The sequence below is a fragment of the Rhinopithecus roxellana genome, chromosome 17 (genome assembly GCF_007565055.1).
Source record: "Rhinopithecus roxellana isolate Shanxi Qingling chromosome 17, ASM756505v1, whole genome shotgun sequence".
Classification (NCBI taxonomy): Eukaryota; Metazoa; Chordata; class Mammalia; order Primates; family Cercopithecidae; genus Rhinopithecus; species Rhinopithecus roxellana.
This window is the reverse complement of record NC_044565.1, coordinates 792,427-813,065: the sequence shown is the minus strand read 5'-3', so window position 1 is coordinate 813,065 and position 20,639 is coordinate 792,427. Positions and strand designations below refer to the sequence as shown.

Here is a 20,639-nt window from a genome sequence, read left to right as displayed (position 1 = left end):
AAGCCACACTTTTTTTTTTTAAACAGAGCCTCACTCTGTCGCCAGGCTGGAGTGCAGTGGTGATCTCAGCTCACTGCCATCTCCCACTCCCGGGTTCAAGCCATTCTCCTGCCTCAGCCTCCCAAGTAGCTGGGATTACAGGCATGCGCCACCATGCCCAGTTAATTTTTGTATTTTTAGTAAAGACAGGGTTTCACCATGTTGGCCAGTAGGTCTCGATCTCCGGCTCGTGATCTGCCCGCCTTGGCCTCCCAAAGTGCTGGGATTACAGGTGTGAGCCACCACTCCCGGCCCACACATTTCTAATTCTTCACAATTCAGTCCAACTTTTATTGTCTAGGTACTATGCTGCCTTTGAGATACCAATATAGAAAAAGGCTATAGGCTATTCTCATTCTTCATGAATTCCTCAGAAAATAACAGTCCCAGGTCTAATGTGAACAGAAGCATTATTCACTTTTCTCCACTCAGATTTACAGCCATTGTATACATTTCAATGACCACATGATCCCTTTAAATTATAATACCATATTTTTACTGTACCTTTCCTATGTGTAGACACACACTTATCATGTGTTAAAACTGCCTATGATATTCAGTGCAGTAACATGCTGTACAGATTGTAGCCTAGGAGCAACATAGCCTAGGTGTGTGGTTAAGCGACGCCATCTAGGTTTGTGTAAGTACAGTCTATGATGTTTGCAAAACAAAACCACCCAAGGTGCATTTCTCAGAACATATCCCCATCATTAAGTGACGCCAAGACTCCACTTGCCATCCCAATCCTCCAAAATGCAGTTAACTCTTCGTATTTCATCATCCATACACTATTTAACACTTTATTCTGCTTTTATATGTCCTAAATATCTATAGTGTTTGCCAGCTTCTGAAATTCTAGATGTCTGGGAATAGATGTTATATAGTTCTGTTTAGCACTATACTCATTAGATCAAATTTTAAAATTCACCCTAGGCATAACATGCAAATAAGGTACAATTACAAGATCCTGGGAAACAGGCTAAACATTTGCTCATCAATTCAAATATTTATTGAGCACCTTTACATGCAAGGCACTGTGCAACAGCTGAGACCAATGATTGCAGTTGGAAACAGAATGGATCTCAAAACCATGCTTCCAAGACTGCTTTCCTATTTAGTATCTTTTCTACCAGCAGTTTACAATAGAAATTAGTAGAGTTTAGATTTGTTTCAAAATTTCCAACTCATCCCATAGTCTTCCCATCCTCTTAATGCACTACCATCACTATTCTACTCGATACTTATGTGTAAGAGCAGCTCAGTCATGTAATATTAGCTATGCCTCAAATAAAAAGTTGTACTTACCAAATTATTTCCCCCATTCCAAAAAAAAAGCATTTTAACTGATTTTTTTCCTCCAACTGGCAATGAGTCTGAGTATCTTAGCTTTAATTTTCTCTGCACCTAGATATTTGTGTCCATGTAAAATTTCATTAGTAGGCCAGGCACGGAGGCTCACGCCTGTAATCCCAGCACTTTGGGAGGCCGAGACAGGCTGATCACAAGGTCAGGAGATTTGAGACCATCCTGGCTAACACAGTGAAACCCCGTCTCTACTAAAAACACAAAAAAACTAGCCGGGTGAGGTGGCAGGCGCCTGTAGTCCCAGCTACTCGGGAGGCTGAGGCAGGAGAATGGCGTGAACCCGGGAGGCGGAGCTTGCAGTCAGCCGAGATCGCGCCACTGCACTCTAGCCTGGGCGACACAGCGAGACTCCGTCTCAAAAAAAAAAAGGAAAAGAAAAAGAAAAAAAAAATTATCTAAACCACTAAACCCAAAATAACACGATTGTCTGCCTTTCTTGTGTGTTCAAAGCATTTTCAAACTTGTTATGGAAGAGCCTAGCATCAGGGATTTCATCCATAATTCCAGGAAAAAACTATTCCATTTACTATAAAATTACACAAAGTGAACAATTTGTATGAAGCTTATATAACAGGACTTGATCTGTTAGTAACCTTACTAAGAGTAGCTGGATGTCTAAAGGATTCCTTTAAACATTTTTGTTAACTGTCAAACCCTTTAACATATCCTCCCTTAAGAACACCTACTGTCCTTTACCACTAAGACTGTGTTTGTGTACCTTTACTCCCCAAGGTTAACAGGTAAACTGCCTTGCTCATACTGACACTAGAATGATTTTAGAATGACTTCTAAAACAAATACTTGCCATCAGGTTGCACACAATTTTGAAGCCTCCATGTAAAACATGCTACAAGGATTAGAACACCAAAAACCTCCCCCAAATGGCATATCAGAAACTTTGAGAAAAGGAAAGGATTCCTATGATAAAACCATTTCAGTGGCAGCTCTCTCGAATATGTCTTAGGGAATTAGATTTCTCTACTCCAAGTTGGCACAAACCTCCCAACACCAAGTTCTGCTTTAATTATTTTAACTGATTTATTTCAGGTTTATATATTCTACCTTTCAATCACCAAACTTCTGTTCTTAGATTTCTAAAAAAATAGTCACTTTTCGAAAGCAGAAAAGGAAAGATATATATATTTAATATATAAAAGAAAATGCTAAATCTGACATAATTATATTCTTAAAAACATTCCATTTATTTACAGATGTATAAAAAGGCTAATTATTGGTCTACTGAGATCATGCTTCTTATAGTGTTAGGGTGAGAGCTCACTGTCTTCCACGTTCCTCAACTCCTCTCACTCAACTTCACCTTTCATAATCACACATGAAATATTCATAGATCAGTTCCCCCTAGGGTAAGGTTAAAGGGTAGGAGTTTTTGGAGATTTTAGATTTCTGTCAAGACTGCAGGACTGTTCTGAAGACTAAGCCCTCCTCAAATTATCCCTGACAACACTTAGTTCTAAGAGGTCTTGAGAACACAGTATCTTGGGGGTTAGAATGATATCTGCAGCCTTCCCCCTAAAACGCCTGGAATCATCCCTCATTTTCATCTTCATACAACTCTCATCAAGAGTCAAGTATCTCCAATCAAGAATCATTACCTATTTACCTCTTTAAAAAAAAAAAAGGAAGTGTTAAGCTAAAATGGTCCTTCTTTTCCTGAGGATTGTTCACTCACTTGCCTGCCCCTTGGCTGACCCTCAAAAGCCACAAAAAGAGCCTTGGGAAATCAGGAGGAAATGTAGGGAAAAGACAAGCAAGAAAATAATGGGAAACTGCTATACCTGAATTAAAGTACTAGCATCTCTAAGGACAATTATTAGCAGGGGAGACAGGTGCTGGATTCCTTGGCTAAGGCATTGAATGAAATCTGCTGGGTAAAGAGTGGAAGGATAATGAGAAGCTGAGGAGCACTCTTTACCTACTTCAAGCTTTAGTAACCTTTAGAGGAGGGAAGGTTAAGTGCTGATGAGCAGATCTAGAAAGGCAAGCAGCACAAAACCAACGAGAATCTGCTCCCACTGCAATTTGCAGAGGAAGTTCTTCCACCGTTTTCAATCTGTTGATTACCAGAGTTAACAGGGAACCAACCATGGAAATAATAATTCACTGGCTAGATCCAATCCAAAGTTGGTCTCACAACCTAGGTCTGAAAATACGCTGAGTGGGATTTGGGATAAACAAGACAGGAGATATAGAAGAAATAGCATCACCTAGGCACGGCCCAGGCACTGGAAGCTCTTGTGTTAAGTGTTGTAACAACACAAGCAAATCCTGTCAGTGAAGACAGAACAGGGGTTACATTCCAAAATATAATTATTTAAGAAAGGCAAAATGCAGCAGCTAAATCCCAGTCTATACAGTTTCAGAATAGTGATTCTTGCCCCCAGGAGTTTCCAAGAGACCCCTCAAGTGCACCATGATTATTTACAAACTAGATAGGAAACATCATTTCTATACTCAATACAAATCTCATCTTCTAGGTTGAAAACTTCAGCCTTTGAGAAATCTATGAAAACAACTATACAAAAATATAAATATCTTTACAGACTGTCAGTCTTTCATATCCTGACAGCTAATGAGTGAAAAAGCTCTACACATCACTGAATCCATGGTTGCAGATAAAAAATATATCTTGTGATTCAAATACTGCCTTATTTCCCTGGTAAAGAGTGCCTACTGTGACTTTTCTTTACATCCTGTGCAGGTAATAGTGAATGAAACCTTCAAGCACCAGGAGGCTGGTTTGATTTGGGAAATTTCCAGCCCCATGATTTTTTATTTTGGCCATTGTCTCTGGTCTGGGGGGATAATGCATTTTATTTTAGCCGTCTCTTGAGTGACATAATTTGTGGAAGGGGTAGGGCTCCCTCTATGCCTACCTCCAAAATATATATTCCCAGTAAAAATCCCTGGTACTGCGAAATGAGCTTTTCAATGCCCACAAAAATAAGGGAGAACTACTATTTTTTTAAGATCTCAAAATATTTAACTTAATAGTAAAAGTTAAAAGCATCCCTACTTTACCGAAGGCTTGAATTTGTTAATTCTGATTGAAAAGGTGAGGGAATGGGAGCTACTTGGGATATGAAAAAAGAAAATTTTGCTGAATGACACAAAGTCCTTCACTTTGGTATTCCATGGTACACATCCTCTCTCTCCCTATTCTTGAAACATCAACTAAAAAGTATCTCTTCTGGATCCCTTTGCACAAGTCCATCACATTCCTTAGATTTCAGACTTAATTCAACAGCTACAAGCTACAGTTCAGTCCACAGCAACTCCAAAGTTGCAAACAGCTCTTTCGCTTGTGGGGGAAGAACTAGAAACCACTGTGGAGTCAGAGTCCTGTTATAAATTCCTTGGGTAAGAGGGGCACCTCGTGTTCACTAATGGATCACATCTTCTTAGAGAGGATGAGGGGACCCAGCACCACAAGTGAGGTAACACATTTTAACATGATCAGAATTTCAGAGTACTTCTTAATACCAGGGTCAGCACCCTACCCCCTTTCTCCCATCATTATCCACTGCATCATCCAAGTCAAGGATCCAAGTTCCAAGACACAAACAAACAGACGCCTGCAGAGAAAGGAGGTGAGATCAATTTCTCCTCACAGCCTGGCTTCTGCTTAAGGACAAGTAAGTTCATTTCCCTGCAGAACTTGGTGAGGCCCCCGAGTTGCCCAATTTAGCCACAACAGGTGCCAATGTAGGCATCACCTTGCTTTCCCGGCCTTCCGGGTCATTCCCTGTTAAGTTCATTTTGTGTCCAACTGACCCAACTTTGGCAGCTATAGGTGCCAAACAAGGCATCACCTTGAGACTCTGACCATCTGCATCACTGGAAGGATTAGCTACTTTTAAACCTAGAGGGGCCAACTTTGGCATAGGCCTCCACAAAGTATCTGTGCTGTTGCTGTTCTCCAGGCCAGTCTTCATGTGTAGGGTGGGGGGTGAGGACACACTTTCAGGCTCTGCAAGGAGGCCAGAAGTATTCTTCCCTCCATCAATAGCTTTTTTGTTAGAAAGGAGGGAATCCTTTATTTCAGAGTCAATAACAATCTTAAGGACATCTGGTTCAGAGGTTGGTTCTGCAAGTTGTTTTTCATTCTCAGAAAAGTCATCATCTTCCAAGTGCAAGAGGAGGGGACTGATAGAGTCACTCTCCCCCTGAACATCAGGCAACTCTTTCAAACCAGTTCCCAAGTGCTCAACCTGGAAAGCTGCTCTGTTTCCAGAAGTAACCTTACTGATAAAAGCCCGCCGAGCATCCCCTGGGAACTCTGTATCCATAGAGCTGGGTAGTTCAGCCAGGCTAACAGAGTCATCATTTAGTTGTTGATTAAGGAAGGCAATTTCATTGAGCAGTGAAGTCAGTGTCTCATCAGTATCATCCTCATCTTCCATGTTAGTCAGCAGTTCACTGGAATCAAGAGCTGCTTCCTCTATAGCTGATGTTACTTTCCTCAGTTCCATCTCTATGCTTGAGTCCTTGAGATCTTTCATCTTTAATTTATGAAATGAAGACTCCTTTGACTTCACTCTCTCCCCTCTTGATTCACTCTCTTTCCATTTATACTGAATCCCTCTCATATCACCAGAAATCTTTTTAGGTAAGAACTCTTGTGCTTTCTGCATACTGGAAACGTCAACTATTTGTGGATAACCAGAATCTTTGTTTGCCAGAAAAACCTGCGTTGGACCCAACATCACTCTGCCATCTCTGTTGCCTCTGCAAGAGATTCTACTCTTATCCTCTAAGGAATTATCTTCATTCCTGACGGTGTCTTTCAGATGGTCAGATGGCTTGCCATCAGGAACTTCATGAGGATATTTGCTGCCACCCATATCTACCAAACCTCCCTCTGTGGCCAATGATGTCACATTAACAATTCGTGGCATCATAAATAAGTCGTCGTTTTCTGAAAAACAAAAATTAAAAAAAGAAAAATTCATTTAGATCTACAGAGTTAGCATCTCTCTCTCTCTGTCATACCATATGACCATCTTAGGGAGTTGTAGTCTAAATTCAGCACTCTACTTTTATCAAGAAGATGAAAGAAGTATCAGTTCTTCAAATTAGTGACCTAACCCAATAAGAAAAAACCCAACTAAAATCCAACCAAAAGGCTCTTTCCACCATTTTTTAAAGTTCCATTTAATTATTTTATAGAAATGCTCCCCCAAGTTAATTCTTGTCCTAAGGCAGAACTACATCTTGATTCTGTTCACCCAATTAACTGCTACTTAGCACAGAAAATGAAGCCCTACAGGCAGCATGGGAACCAGGAAAAGATAAGTCCTCCAGAGTGAGTTTGACAAGAGGTAGTAGCGACAAGGAATTTTGGCTGGCAACAGCAATAAAGTAACGAGGATCTTCATACTACTAAAGAGACCCTTTTACCTTAATAGACTCTTACCTTTTACCTAATATTATTAAAGAGACCCTTTTACCTTTATCACCTAATCACCCAAGTGAGAATTCTCTTTCAACTTTACCCTTTGCCCCAAAACAGAGTAGTGCTCAAAGTGAATGAGGCTCGTAATGCAGGAGTGTTATCATCTCTGAGTACCACAAGAAACTGACAAGTATTTATCAACACCAAGACCTAAGACCGTGATCATTTAACATCTTCCTTTCCCTCTGACATATTTTTTATTCTTCCTCTTAGAAATTACTAGAGTTCACAAAATGGTGCTCAATACCAGGTGTAAAACACACCAAACAGTACCGTAACTCAAGCCAAATATGTTCTAAAAATAGGGCCACCTCTTACCAAGGCAAATGCCAACGGAATAGCTCTTTTTCATTACAGAACACATCCAAAGCCTTCCTTGGTCACTGTGAGATGCTAGAGATAACTTTATCACTTCCCATAGAGGACAACACTTAAGACATACCTGGTAGAGCCACAGCACTACTGGCAACTTGAGGCTTAAGATCAGATTCTAAGAGATCAGGAGAAACAGTTACCACTGGTCCTGAGAATAGGGGACCTTTCAGGGTGAGCAATTGCCCTTGTGGAGTCATCACAAGATTGGCAGAGGTGTGTGGAGTGTTCGAGGGTGAGGTATTTTCTGCAAGAAAGATCAGAAATTAGTTACAGATAAAAGGCAGTCACAGCTGGGTGTGGTGGTTCATGCCTCTAATCCCAGCACTTTGGGAGGCTGAGGCAGGCAGATCACTTGAGCTCAGGAGTTCAAGACCAGCCTGGGCAACACGGTGAGACCCCATCTCCATCTCTACAAGAAAAAAAATTTTTTTTATTAAGTGGGTGTGATGGTGTGCACCTGTGGTCCCAGCTACTAGGAAGGCTAAGGTGGGAGAACTGCTTGAGCCCAGGAGGTCAAGGCTGCAAGCGAGACACTGCATTCCAGCCTGAGCTACAGAGTGGGGCCCTGTCTCAAAACAAAACAAAACAACCACACCATATTTTTCTGGCTCATACACTGGGCTATCCAAACATCCAAAGAGTAAAAAAGAATATACCATTTTTTTTTTTTTTTGAGTTGGAGTCTCACTCTGTCGCACAGGCTGGAGTACAGTGGTGTGATCTCGGCTCACTGCAGCCTCCACCACCCAGGTTCAAGTGATTTTCCTGCCTCGGCCTCCCAAGTAGCTGGGACTACAGGTGTGCACCACCACACCCGGCTAATTTTGGTATTTTTAGTAGAGACAGGGTTTCACCATGTTGCCCAAGGCTGGTCTCAAACTCCTGAGTGCAAGCAATTCTCCTGCCTCTGCCTCCCTTAGTGGTGGGATTACAGGCATGAGCCACCGTGCCCAGTCAGATATACCATTCTCTAAGAATATAAGTAACACATAAAATCAATATAGCTTTACTTCCAAAATCAAGATGGTAATAAGAATTTAAGACCAATTTACTCTGGCTTTGGCTTTTTTTTCTTTTTCTTTTGAGACAGAATTTCGCGCTTGTTGCCCAGGCTGGAATGCAATGGCACGATCTCAGCTCACCACAACCTCACATTCCACCTTCAGGGTTCAAGCGATTCTCCTGCCTCAGCCTCCTAAGTAGCTGAGATTACAGGCATGCGCCACCACACCTGGCTAATTTTGTATTTTTAGTAGAGACAAAGTTTCTCCACGTTGGTCAGGCTAGTCTCAAACTCCCAACCTCAGGTGATCTGTCAACCTCAGCCTCCCAAAGTTCTGGGATTAAAGGTATAAGCCACCATGCCTGGCCTATTGTTTCTTAATAGCAATGTATTAGTAAGTGATCTGATGAAAAATAGAGCCTGATTTGACAAAATTAAATTTTACAAAAAATTTTCCATTTATTGGTCTCAACTAGACCCAACTTCTTAAACCCATCAGCAGAACTGTAGGGAAATCACAAAGTATAAAGTCTGAAAAGATAAGTTTAAAAAACTACTCATTAAAAATACATGACTATAGACTAATATGTTACCAGGACTGGTAGCTTCTCAGGATTTGCATCAGTGCATATTACAACCAGAAACCAAAATCTAATGTAGCTAATATTCTATTTTTTATACAACCCATCTTTAATTAATTTAATTAAAATTAAAACTGTGGGCTCGGTGTGGTGGTTCATGCCTGTAATCCCAGCACTTTGGGAGGCCGAAGTGGGTGGATCACTTGAGGTCAAGAGTTTGAGACTAGCCTGGCCAACAGGGCAAAATCCCATCTCTACTAAAAATTTAAAAAATTAGCTGGGCATGGTGGTGAACGCTGTAGTTCTAGCTACTCAGGAGGCTGAGGCAGGATAATCGCTTGAACCCGGGAGGTGGAGGTTGCAGTGAGCTGAGATCACGTCACTGCACTGCAGCCTGGGTGACAGAGCTGTCTCAAAAACAAAACAAACAAACAAACAAACAAAACTAAAAATGTGGACAAGAGAAGATGGTCAGTCCAGTAAAGTCAACTGATATAAATCTACATTAAGGAAAGCAAAGAATCTCCCTCCTACCTGTGGCCTGGTCTTTTTTTCTGGAAAGAATCAAAGGTTTCCCCCTCCTGTTATTTATAAACATCTGTCCAAGATCTACAGATGATGTAGAAGATCCTTCCTGCTGTTTGCTAATTCTGGGAGACATGTCAGACTCATCTGATCCCATCTTCTTTTTTCTTTTTTGTGCCTCCAGTGCTTGCTGTTTTGCATAAATATACTCCAGCTTCTTCAGAACCACTTCTTCTGTCTTACCTATAGGTTGACAGACAATACATTAGTACTTTCTGCATTACCCCACATAATGAGAAACAGAGTCAACGGAAATCTAGTCGCTTTAACAATATTCCCAAAAACCATGGAAAGTAAGGTGATTACAATTCACAAGAAACAACCCACCCAGTCAGAGGATAACTGTGCTGTGAACTGTGGGAGCCAAGCTTTCAAATTAAGTATCTGAAAGATCTACTGAGGATTTCTCCTTGCTGAAGCTATAACTGTGTCTTTACCAGAGATTATTTACTTATCTCACCTGAAAGAGACGATACTTTCCGTATGAGAATATTCCTTTTTCGAGTCAGGAGATTTTTCTGTCCTATCAATTTGTCTGCCTGATCTGTTAGTCCCTGAATTTCACTGAAGGCCTAGAATAGAAATAGTGGTATTATTGAAAATTGATTCACTCTTTCTTTAAACACAGGTAAGGCCTACACAATTCTCTAATGAAAAAAAAAACTTAATCTAACATCTTAAGAGAATTTTTAAATTCCATTAACAATTGTTGATGTTTCAGAAATTATTTTTTGTTAAACTGTAAGAGGGTTTCTGGCTTACACTTTTAAGGAATGTGACCATGATTATTTCCAAAGAGCATCACTGAATGGTAGTAGGTATTCTACTACTGCAAGGAGATACAAAACACTTGTGCTCTGCTTAGATTTTAATAATCAACTTCAAGATCATCTTCTAGTCTAACCAAAATCTGGCTGAAATAACTTTGCTCTAGAGGGATATGACTGCTTATCTTGTCCTCCTCCAGCTTCTACTTAAGAACAATTTAAATGAAATACTTTAGATATTCTACACGCAAAGTTAAAACTTCTGCTCCCTTGAATATTTCCGATTTTCTTTTAAAATGACTGTCAACTGTTAAGCATATTAAAATATCACTTATGCTGTGCTTTATACTGTGATAACCTGTACTAAGTGCTATCAAGAACACCAATGTAAAGAGAATGTGGTCAACATGGCTAACCAGAGTTTCTGACTCTATCTGAAGAAAGGATAGCTGTGCCCATTTAAGAACCTGACTTTCGGCCGGGTGTGGTGGCTCATGCCTGTAATCCCAGCACTTTGGGAGGCAGATTACTGGAGGTTGGGAGCTCGAGACCAGCTTGACCAACATAGAGAAACCCTGTCTCTACTAAAAATACAAAAATACAAAATTACTACTAATCTACTAAAAATACAAAATTAGCCAGGTGTGGTGGTGCATGCCTGAAATCCCAGCTACTTGGAAGGCTGAGGCAGGAGAATCACTTCAACCCATGAGGCAACGGTTGCGGTGAGCCAAGATTGCGCTATTGTACTCCAGCCTAGGCAACAAGAGCAAAACTCCGTCTCAAAAACAAAACAAAACAAAAAAATAGAACCTGACTTTCAATGAAAAGCTCCTGTGACTTAATTAGCATAATGATTTTCCCCCTAAGGGATTTATTGGGCATTCACTAGTCCATATTCAACTGTTACATTTAAGTAGCTCTATTTCAATGTCCCTTATATATGTCAGCGGATTCTCCTTCTCATAGCACCAGTAAGAATCTCTTAGTCAAGCTCTTATTGTCATTTACACAGAACACTTACTCGAGTAAGAATGAGACTTTTAGAAACCTTGGAAGAATGAAGTAATCCCAATGTGATCTTTAATTTCTCAAAGAGATCTCTCATTTCACCACGCCGCCGCCGCTCATTGGCAGTGTGTGTCCGGCGATAATAAGCAAACGCTTCTGCTTCTTTCTGTAGTTTGTCACTCCAGTAATCAGGCTTCAGTTTTAGAGGAATTGGTGGAGCCTGTTCAAACAAGATTGCCTCCTAAACATCTTGAACGTGTAATTGGCCCTCTTATTCTGTTCCAAATGACACTGCCCTATTTCAGGCACCCATTACCTTTTGTCTGGACTGTTGTAACAGCCTCTCAATTGGTCATCTTACTACCAGTCTATCTTTCCTTCAAATCTAACTCTTACAATGCCAATAGTATAATTTCTAATACATGCTGAAGTGATCTTACCAGCTCTTAGTTCAAATTTCAGTGATTTTCAAACAAGGAAGAAATTGTGTATGTTATAGGCGTAGAAGATCTGAAAGAGCTTACTTATGTAATTTATTATATTACTAAAACTTGTTTTCATGATACAAATTACATAAACTGTTTTTCAAAAAATACTGTAAGATCCTCCTTAATCTGGTAAAGAATCAACTGCCACTCTTCTAAATCACCTTTCTCTCCAACCATTCCTATCTGCTAGAAATTCCCAAGATATACTACACAATCCCATACCTCCCTGCCATTACACAGGCTTTTTACCTGTACCTAGATTACTTATCCCATCTCTTACCTAAACCTCCATAACATTTAAAACTTAACACTTCAAACTCTTTCTTTTTATTTTTTAACACTTCAAACTCAAACTTTTTCAGGAAAGTCCTTCTTGATCCTCAGAAAGGCTTAAGGCCTCCTTTCTCTATCTTATTTATTCCATTACAATCTTTGCATATAGGACTTAAAATATATGAAAAGTCTGGCCAGGCACAGTGGCTGAAATCTGTAATTTCCAGCACTTTTGGAGGCCGAGGTAGGGGATCACTTGAGGCCAGGAGTTTGAGACTAACACAGGCAACACAGTAAGACTTCATCTACACACACACACACACACACACACACACACACACACACGCTTATAATGAAAAGCAACTATGCCCTGAACTTGTACCTGGATCCTCAGAAACAATCACTTTTTAATTCTTTTAGCAGCTTCTTCTAGTTCTTAAATCTATATCCTAAACCAAAAATAGTAACATAAGCTTATTTTTTTCTATTTTCAATGCTATCTACTGCCTTCTTGCTATGCAGAAGAGGATTGAGCTCATATCACTCTCATGTCTTATACCACCTTATCATTCCAATATAGTTACAACACTACTTTTAGTTGTTCTACTGATCCCTTAGCAACTTGAATTCTACCTTAATTTCTTATTTCATCAAGAATAAACAATCTATCTTGCCTTTCTACTTTGTAAAATGAGGGTATCAGCACCTGTATCCTTCCCTTTATTTCTTCTTCCCTCTCTCACCTCCCAATTTGTCATTTCTATTCTCACATTTTTCAAGACTGAAATTAAGTCTTCTATATTTTAATTATAGGTTATAAACTTTTTTTGAAAAACATCAACTATTATGACATTATAAACACTACTCATACAAAGTGAATAATATTTCCTGTCCTGTGCAGTTTCTTGGTTTTGTGTTTTTTCCCTCCGACGTTCCTAATTGTCTCTTTTTCTGACACTGTTTGCTTAATCATAACTCTGACAGTACCCAAAAACTCTCATGGAAAAGCCACTGCCTTTCTAAAGTTAAACCTATTATGCATTAAGATAGAATGGGAGAATAAAAGAGCCAACAAGACAGAAAGAAAGGCAATATAAACATTAAATACAGCAAAGTGAAGCAAGAATTTGCATGTAATTATTTGGGTACAAAACAATGGATTACGTAAATAAGCTATTATGAAAATTCCTATTATATCTGAAAAATGCTCCAGAATAAATTTTTAAAAGCCAAATATAATGACATATGCAAATAATTACAACCATGCAAATACGTTGTATCGTGAGTCCCCAAATCAGATCAAAACCAAACTGTACTACGATTTTTTAAAGGAACCAAATGCCACCCTCTACTTCAACCCAAGCCATCACTGACTTTTTTTAATCTTTTAAATTAAGATAGAAAAACAAGTGGAAAACAATTTAAACAAACCAAACTCTCCTCCATGCCTACTGTTGGTTAGGATAAACAGAAAACCCTGCTTAATTATGTTACTATGATATATACCAAAAAGATTAAGAAAATTAAAGGTTTATTGTTTCATGGATCCCTGAACTGCTAGCCATTTTGCAGAGGATAGTTTTTTAATTCACTGAAAATCATGAGCCCAGGCAAGAAAGAATGGCAGCTTGTTTTACATCAAACCATTGCAAGAACAGTTTTCAAATAAGCACATATATTCTCATAAATTTCATATCCATTTTTAACTCCTCTAAATTAGTCTACCCTCTGAGGAGAAGAATTAAAAGGGGGAAAAAAAGGGACCTTAGTAGTATAATTTCATTAAAGAGAAAAAACTGATTAACTCACTGGCCTGAGAAAAAATCGTGGCTAATAAAGCTAATGTTGTTCAACCCTAGGATAAATGTTAACAATTTTATTCAATGAGTAATTATCACTAAATATATCCTAAATACCTTTCGACTCCTTTCAGCTGCTTTTTCATCTGCAGAGATGTGAGTACGGGACCTGGATAAAGACAGGATTTTTCAGTGTCTTACTGAAATTTAATAATCTTAAGACCTATTTCACAGCTACAACCAAACCATTCCAAATTACAAACAGTTTCTTTTTCCCAAGGTGTGATATACAGCCACATTATTTACTTGACATTATATATTTTCTCTAAAAGTGTACAAATAGTCATTAAAACTTCAAATTATTTTCTACAATCATGAAATATTTAATACACAAAACCATATAAACAAATTTAAAGTCGTCCTCCAGTATCCATGGAAGACTCATTCCAAAACTTCCAGCAGTATCCTTGAATACTCAAGTCCCTGATATAAAATGGTATAATATTTGCATATAACATAGGCACCTCCTCCCATATACTTTAAATCATCCCTACATTACTTACAACACCTAGTACAATGTAAAAACTAAGTAAATAGTTGTTATACTGTATTGTTTAGGGAATAATGACATGAAAATAAAGTCTATACATGTTCAATACAGATGCAATTTTTCTTCTTCCAAGTATTTCCAATCCACAGTTGGGTGAATCCACAAATACATGCTTTCTATATTTGTGGATACATGCTTTTCCATTATACACTTGGTCCCTTCCAATTGTGAAGGAGGACCAAGTGTATAATGAACACCCACATATGAACCATCTAGCTTGAGAAATAATACATCTCAAAAATACAGAAGGTTTTATGTGCAGTCCACTCAATCACATTCCCTTCCTTCCTTCTCAAAGGTAAACATTCTAAGAGTTTTACCATGCACATCTTTTAAGTTTTACTAGAAATATATATATATATATCTTAACAAAAAAAAAAGTACTACTTTAAATATTATATACTATACTATATCTTTCTGCAACTCATTGGTTTCATTCAATATTCGACCTGAAGGCCAGGCACAGTAGCTCATGCCTGTAATCCCAGAACTTTAGGAGGCCAAGACAGGAGGACTGCTTGAGGCCAGGAGTTCAAAACTAGCCTGGGCAACATAGCAAGACTCCATCTCTACAAAAAAAAGATCGAAAATAAAAGTACAAATAAATTACACCTGATATATGCTGATACACAGAGTTCTAATTCCAATTGTTTTAACTGTTAGAGTATTCCACAATGTGAATTTCCCCAAATGTTTTTTTTCCAGAATGTTTGTAGTTATTTAGGTTGTTTCTAAATCTTCATAACAGCAAACAATGCTGCAATGGACAGTCCCATACAGGACCCCTTGTGTGAATTTTTCTAGGGCATAGGAGCAGAATTGTCAGGCAAAAGAAAGATATGCACACCTTCAAGTTCAATAACTGTTAAACTGGTAATACAATGTACACTTCCACTTGCTGTATGAGAGTTCCCATTGCTTCAAACCTAGATAACTGTACTATCAGAAATCTCCATTTTTGCAGTCTTATGAGTGTGAATTGGTAAAGTCACTGTGGTTTTATTTGCATCTCCCTAATTACTTGTGAAGTTGAACAAATGTACATGTGTTTACTGGGCTTTTAGGTTTCTTCTTCTGTCAACTGTCTCTAACATCCATTATTTACTTTTCTACTGGGTCATCTTTTTCTTACTTGTAACAATTTATACCCTCGATACTAATCCTTTGTTAGTTAATATGTATGGCAAACACTTTCTTCATAGTCTGAGTTCACCTTTTCACTGTTTTCATGGTGTTCTGACAGAATTTTTAAATTCTTTTAACCTTTATTTTTAATTAAATTTAAACAATTTAAACAAATCTAATAAAATCTTTAATTTTTTTTTTTTTTTTTTTTTTTGAGATGTAGTCTCACTGTCTCTCAGGCTGGAGTACAGTGGCACAGTCTCAGTTCACTGCAACCTGCACCTCCCAGGTTCAAGCAATCCTCCTGCCTTAGCCTCCCAAGTAGCTGGGACTACAGGGGTGTGCCAACAAGTCCGGCTAATTTGTGTATTTTTAGTAGAGACAGGGTTTCACCATGTTGGCCAGCCTGGTCTTGAACTCCTGAATTCAGGTGATTTGCCCACCTCGGCCTCCCAAAGTGCTGGGATTACAGGCATGAGCCACCACGCCCAGCCTAAATCTTTAGTTTTTTATTTTAATCTGTTCCCTTACGGTTTTTGTGCTGTGTGTTGCCAGCACACCTTTTTAAAGGCCACCTTTAAAAACAGTGTTTACTTGCAACATTTCTGTGCCCCCCTCAACATTTCTGTGCCCCCCTCTTGGCCCTTTACCATTCCAATCCATTAACATGTTATCTCTCTCCATTTGCTGAATTCCTCTTCGTCTTTAAATACAATTTTTTTAGAAAACTCTTACACAGCTTATCAGATAATGTTCTCACACAGCAGTTTTCCTGTTACTATTACAAATATTTTTTAGAGGTTTTGTTTGTTGCCATGGTTTACAAACTCAGTTTTAGTATACAGAACTCATTATCCCAGCAATACTGCTAAACTCATTAAGTCTAATTAAGTTTTTAAGGGATTTAAATTCTTTCAAGTTTAGACAGTAGGTAACTGAAGTAGCCTGCAAACAGCTCCGGAGTGAAGAGAACTATCAGTTCTACTTTCTACTCCTTCAACTTTCTCAGCATCAGTAGGAACGAAGAATTATTCTTTCTCAGCTCATAGCTACTTTCATATCATTGTAGTTAATGAGATGACAGGAAAAGTACAATGTCTGGCACAAAATATCTTCCTTCCCTACTCTTTCTCACACCCCAATCCATAATCAATATAAGGCTTACTAAAACAGAAAATGAAATAAATTTTCCTGAGCAAGTCATCATTCCTTCCACATTTTCATCTCACCAGTGAAATACGAAGAAAAATTTTCCTACCTGTATCTCACCTGTTCAACTAGTAAAGTAACCAAATTTAGAATGTAATGCCTATTCTTAAATGACACAAGAAATTAACTTTTGTTGAGTAGTCCATTTATATCAGTTATTATGCTAGTTGTACATACTACCTCATTTAACACTTCAAATGGGGGCATTTTCCTCATTTCATAGGTAAAGAATCTGAGGTTCAGAGAGATTAAAGATTTGCCCAAGGTTAAACACCTACAAACTAGCAAAACTAGTATTTTATAACACCAGTCTATCGGGCTCCAAAAGCATATTATTCACATTTACACACTGCCTCCTACCAATGACCAAAGAAAATTATCCAAATTCTAGTTTCTCTCCTCATCTATACTAATCAGAAAAAAAGCTCGAGGAAGAAGGAACCAGATCAGTTACCCAGAGCTCCTAAACAGAACATTTCATTTTATTTCTGGTTACAACGCTACAAAAACAACAATCCAAAGAGCAATAAGACTTACGGCTGTTTGAATGACTGTGTGTGGGCCACTGTGGTCTTCAGGTGAGCAACATTAATTTCCTCTGAGAGCTCTTCTACAGTCTCAATGTCCACGTGCTCCTCATCATCCTCAATATATTCTACACAGTTATTCTGAAATACATCATTACAAAAGTAAATAATGTATTGATTAGCAAGCACACCTAAACTTTTCAACTCACACCTATAATTCAGCACTTTGGGAGGCCCAGGCAGGTGGATCGTTTTGAGCTCAGGAGTGCAAGACCAGCCTGGGCAACATGGCAAAACCCTGTCTCTACAAAAAATACAAAAATCAGCCAGACATGGTGGCGCTCGCCTATAATTACAGCTACTTGGGAGAGTGAGGTGGGAGGACTGCTTGAGGCCAGGAGTTCGAGGCTGCAGTGAGCCAAGACTGCACCACTGCACACCAGCCTGGGAGACAAGAGTGAGACTGTCTCAAAAAAAATAAAAAAATAAATAAATAAATAAACAGACATCATTAAACTTAACAGCGTCCTCAAACGACTGCATTGATGCTTCAGTGTTATTTCTAGTGAACAAAATTCAGGTACAGATATATTAAGGTTTCATAAATCTTAAGATTAAATAACAGTAAAATAAAATTTGGTGAGATAAATATACAAAGGAGAAAAATTCAAGTGCCACTTTAAGGGGGCTTCATGACCAGCATCCTATCAGATGCCCACAAATCAACACACGTTAGCATACACAGGCAGGTATGGAAATAGGATACAGACCAGTCCTGCAACTCTCTCAACCCCACAAATTTGAGAGCCTGTAAGGAATTTCAGGTTTTAAAAAAGCCCAGGATTGCTGTATTTCCTTCTTATACCAAAAAAGGAGTCAATCCAAGTGTTCACTGAGCACCCGTCACAGAAACTTGCTAAATATTTTATGTAACACTAGAGTTATATGGATATATGGGATAAGCAAATCTTTTTAAGGCCACCTTTAAAAATAGAGTTTACTTGCAACATTTCTGTGCCCCCCTCAAAAAAAAAAAAAAAAGTGTTTACTATGCCAGAAACATAGTAAACGAGCCCACCTCCCGGGCTCAAATGATTCTCCTGCTTCAGCCTCCCAAGCAGCGGGGACTCTAGGACTGTGCCACCACATGTGGCTAATTTTTGTATTGTTTACTAACAGGGTTTCACCATGTTGGTCAGGCTGGTCTCAAACTCCTGACCTCAGGTGATCTGCCTGCCTCAGCCTCCCAAAGTGCTGGGATTACAGGAGAGAGCTACCAGTTATACCAGTTATATCCTGGTATAACTGCAGGATTTCTAAGTAATATCCAATAACTTCCACAAGGAAGATTTAAATTAAAGAAGCTATTCACCACTTCCCTCACGGTATTCCAATGCTAATCATAAAGGTAACATAGGTGTGAGATGTGTAAATAAAAACAATGTTTAGATTTTAGAGATCACTTAATATGACCTTAAAAAAAAAAGTCAGTATAACTCGTTTGCTTGTCAAATTACCTATTAGTACATTCAAGCAATGCCTCCTTGTATGATTAAGATACTTCAGGCTGGGCACAGTGGCTCATGCCTGTAATCCCAGCACTTTGGGAGGCCAACGTGGGTGGATTGCCTGAGGTCAGGAGTTCGAGACCAGCCTGGCCAACATGGTGAAACCCTGTCTTTACTAAAAAAACATGAAACTTAGCTGGGCATGCTGGTGCCCACCTATAATCCTAAGCTACTCAAGGGGCTGAGGCAGAAGAATCGCTTGAACCTGGGAGGCAGACGACGCAGTGAGCCGAAATGGTACCACTGCATTCCAGCCTGGGCGACACAGCGAGACTCAGTCAAAAAAAAGAAAAAAGGAAAAAACCTACTTTAGAAGATCTATTATATCAGTTCCCCTAATAGTAATAACAGTTTTCACTGGTTTTAAAGTTGAACTGTTTTTTGGTCTCATGTTTACTTCGGCTGCAAAAAAACACAAAAAAATCTGCAATGTAACTCCTAAAGTCAATGAATTTACATCCATTCTTGAAAAATGTTAGGCTATGGAGAGAAAGTATAACTCAAATGAATATAGAATCATCCAATTTTAGAGCAAGATCCTCCTTTATAAATGAGACAATGGAGGTACTGAAATAACCAACGTCACAACATTAAGACCAGCCTGGCCAAGATGGTGAAACCCCATCTCTACTTAAAAGACAAAAATTAGCCGGGTGCAGTGGTGGGCTCCTGTAATCTCAGCTACTCGGGAGGCTGAGGCAGGAGAACTGCTTGAGCCCTGGAGGCAGAGGTTGCAGTGAGTCGAGTTCGCACCACTGCACTCAAGCCTGAGCGACAGAGCAAGACTCCGTCTCTAAAATAAAATATTTCAACATTTTAGATTTTTAAAACAGTAATCTTTTTTTGTTTTATTTTATTTGCATAAAGCAATTAAGCATTAACAGAAAAGGACCAGATAACAGAGGCAGAATGAATCTCAAGGAAGTGTGATTCTAAAACAAGCAGTTGTACGACAATCAGTGCAGATGGCTTTCATCTGCTCCTGAAGAGAAGGATACAGTTTAAATTTTAGGGCACTCCACAGGCAGCTGGTTATGATCTCCCCATGTTTTAAAATCAGAGCTTAGGTCAGGCGTCAGCAAACCACAGCCCACTAACTTTTTTTTTTTTTTTTTAATAAGTTGTGTTTTTTTTTCCCCGAGACGGAGTTTTGTTCTTGTCGCCCGGGCTGGAGTGCAATGTCGTGATCTGGGCTCACTGCAACATCCGCCTCCTGGGTTCAAGCAATTCTCCTGCCTCAGCCTCCTGAGTATTGGGATTACAGGCACCTGCCACCACACCCAGCTAATTTTTTGTATTTTTAGTAGAGATGGGGTTTTGTCATGCTGGCCAGACTAGTCTCAAACTCCTGACATCAGGTGATCCACCCACCTCGGTCTCCCAAAGTGCTGGGATTACAGGTGTGAGCCACCGCACCTGGCCTTTTTTACTAACGTTTTAATGGAATACAGCTGCTTTTATACTACAACAGCAGTCAAGTAGTTGGAACAGAGAGCCCTCTAGCTCTCTGCAAAGTCTAAAACTATTTACTATCTGGCCTTTTACAGAAAACATTTGTACAACTCCTGCACTGTATCAATACCTGACAGTTACTTATTTCAGTAAATATGACAACCCTAAAAAGGAATCCTATAAAAAACACTTCGGGAAAATAATAAAACTAGGCCATAAAGGTCATATTACAAAGGACGATGACCAAAGTCTAGAATATAAATTCTAGAGTCTAAAAATAAAAGGAACTCAAGGCCAAATGGTATTAGAATACCAAAAGATGGTATTTTCCAGTTTTTCTCCAAAAACAAAAACATCTCTCTATATGCAAGTGAGTAAGTTCTCCTCCA

At 39.0% G+C, this 20,639-nt stretch overlaps 1 protein-coding gene across 13 annotated transcripts in view; it reads right to left on the bottom strand.

Moving 5' to 3' along the window:
• Nucleotides 1-2,417: 2,417 nt before the first annotated feature.
• The window catches only part of MGA (MAX dimerization protein MGA), a 168,253-nt gene continuing 150,031 nt past the window's right edge, over nucleotides 2,418-20,639 (bottom strand). For 11 of the 13 annotated variants that reach the window (XM_030921182.1, XM_030921184.1, XM_030921183.1 and 8 more), the window contains 7 exons: nucleotides 17,241-17,371; nucleotides 13,877-13,928; nucleotides 11,213-11,419; nucleotides 9,882-9,993; nucleotides 9,371-9,604; nucleotides 7,320-7,496; nucleotides 2,515-6,340 (listed from right to left, as the gene is read on the bottom strand). In XM_030921182.1, the coding sequence (XP_030777042.1) occupies nucleotides 5,064-6,340; nucleotides 7,320-7,496; nucleotides 9,371-9,604; nucleotides 9,882-9,993; nucleotides 11,213-11,419; nucleotides 13,877-13,928; nucleotides 17,241-17,371 (2,190 nt within the window). In that variant the 3' untranslated portion in view covers nucleotides 2,515-5,063. Of the gene's footprint in view, nucleotides 6,341-7,319; nucleotides 7,497-9,370; nucleotides 9,605-9,881; nucleotides 9,994-11,212; nucleotides 11,420-13,876; nucleotides 13,929-17,240; nucleotides 17,372-20,639 lie in introns of all 13 variants that reach the window. The other 2 variants (XM_030921180.1, XM_030921191.1) reach the window with 1 other exon arrangement.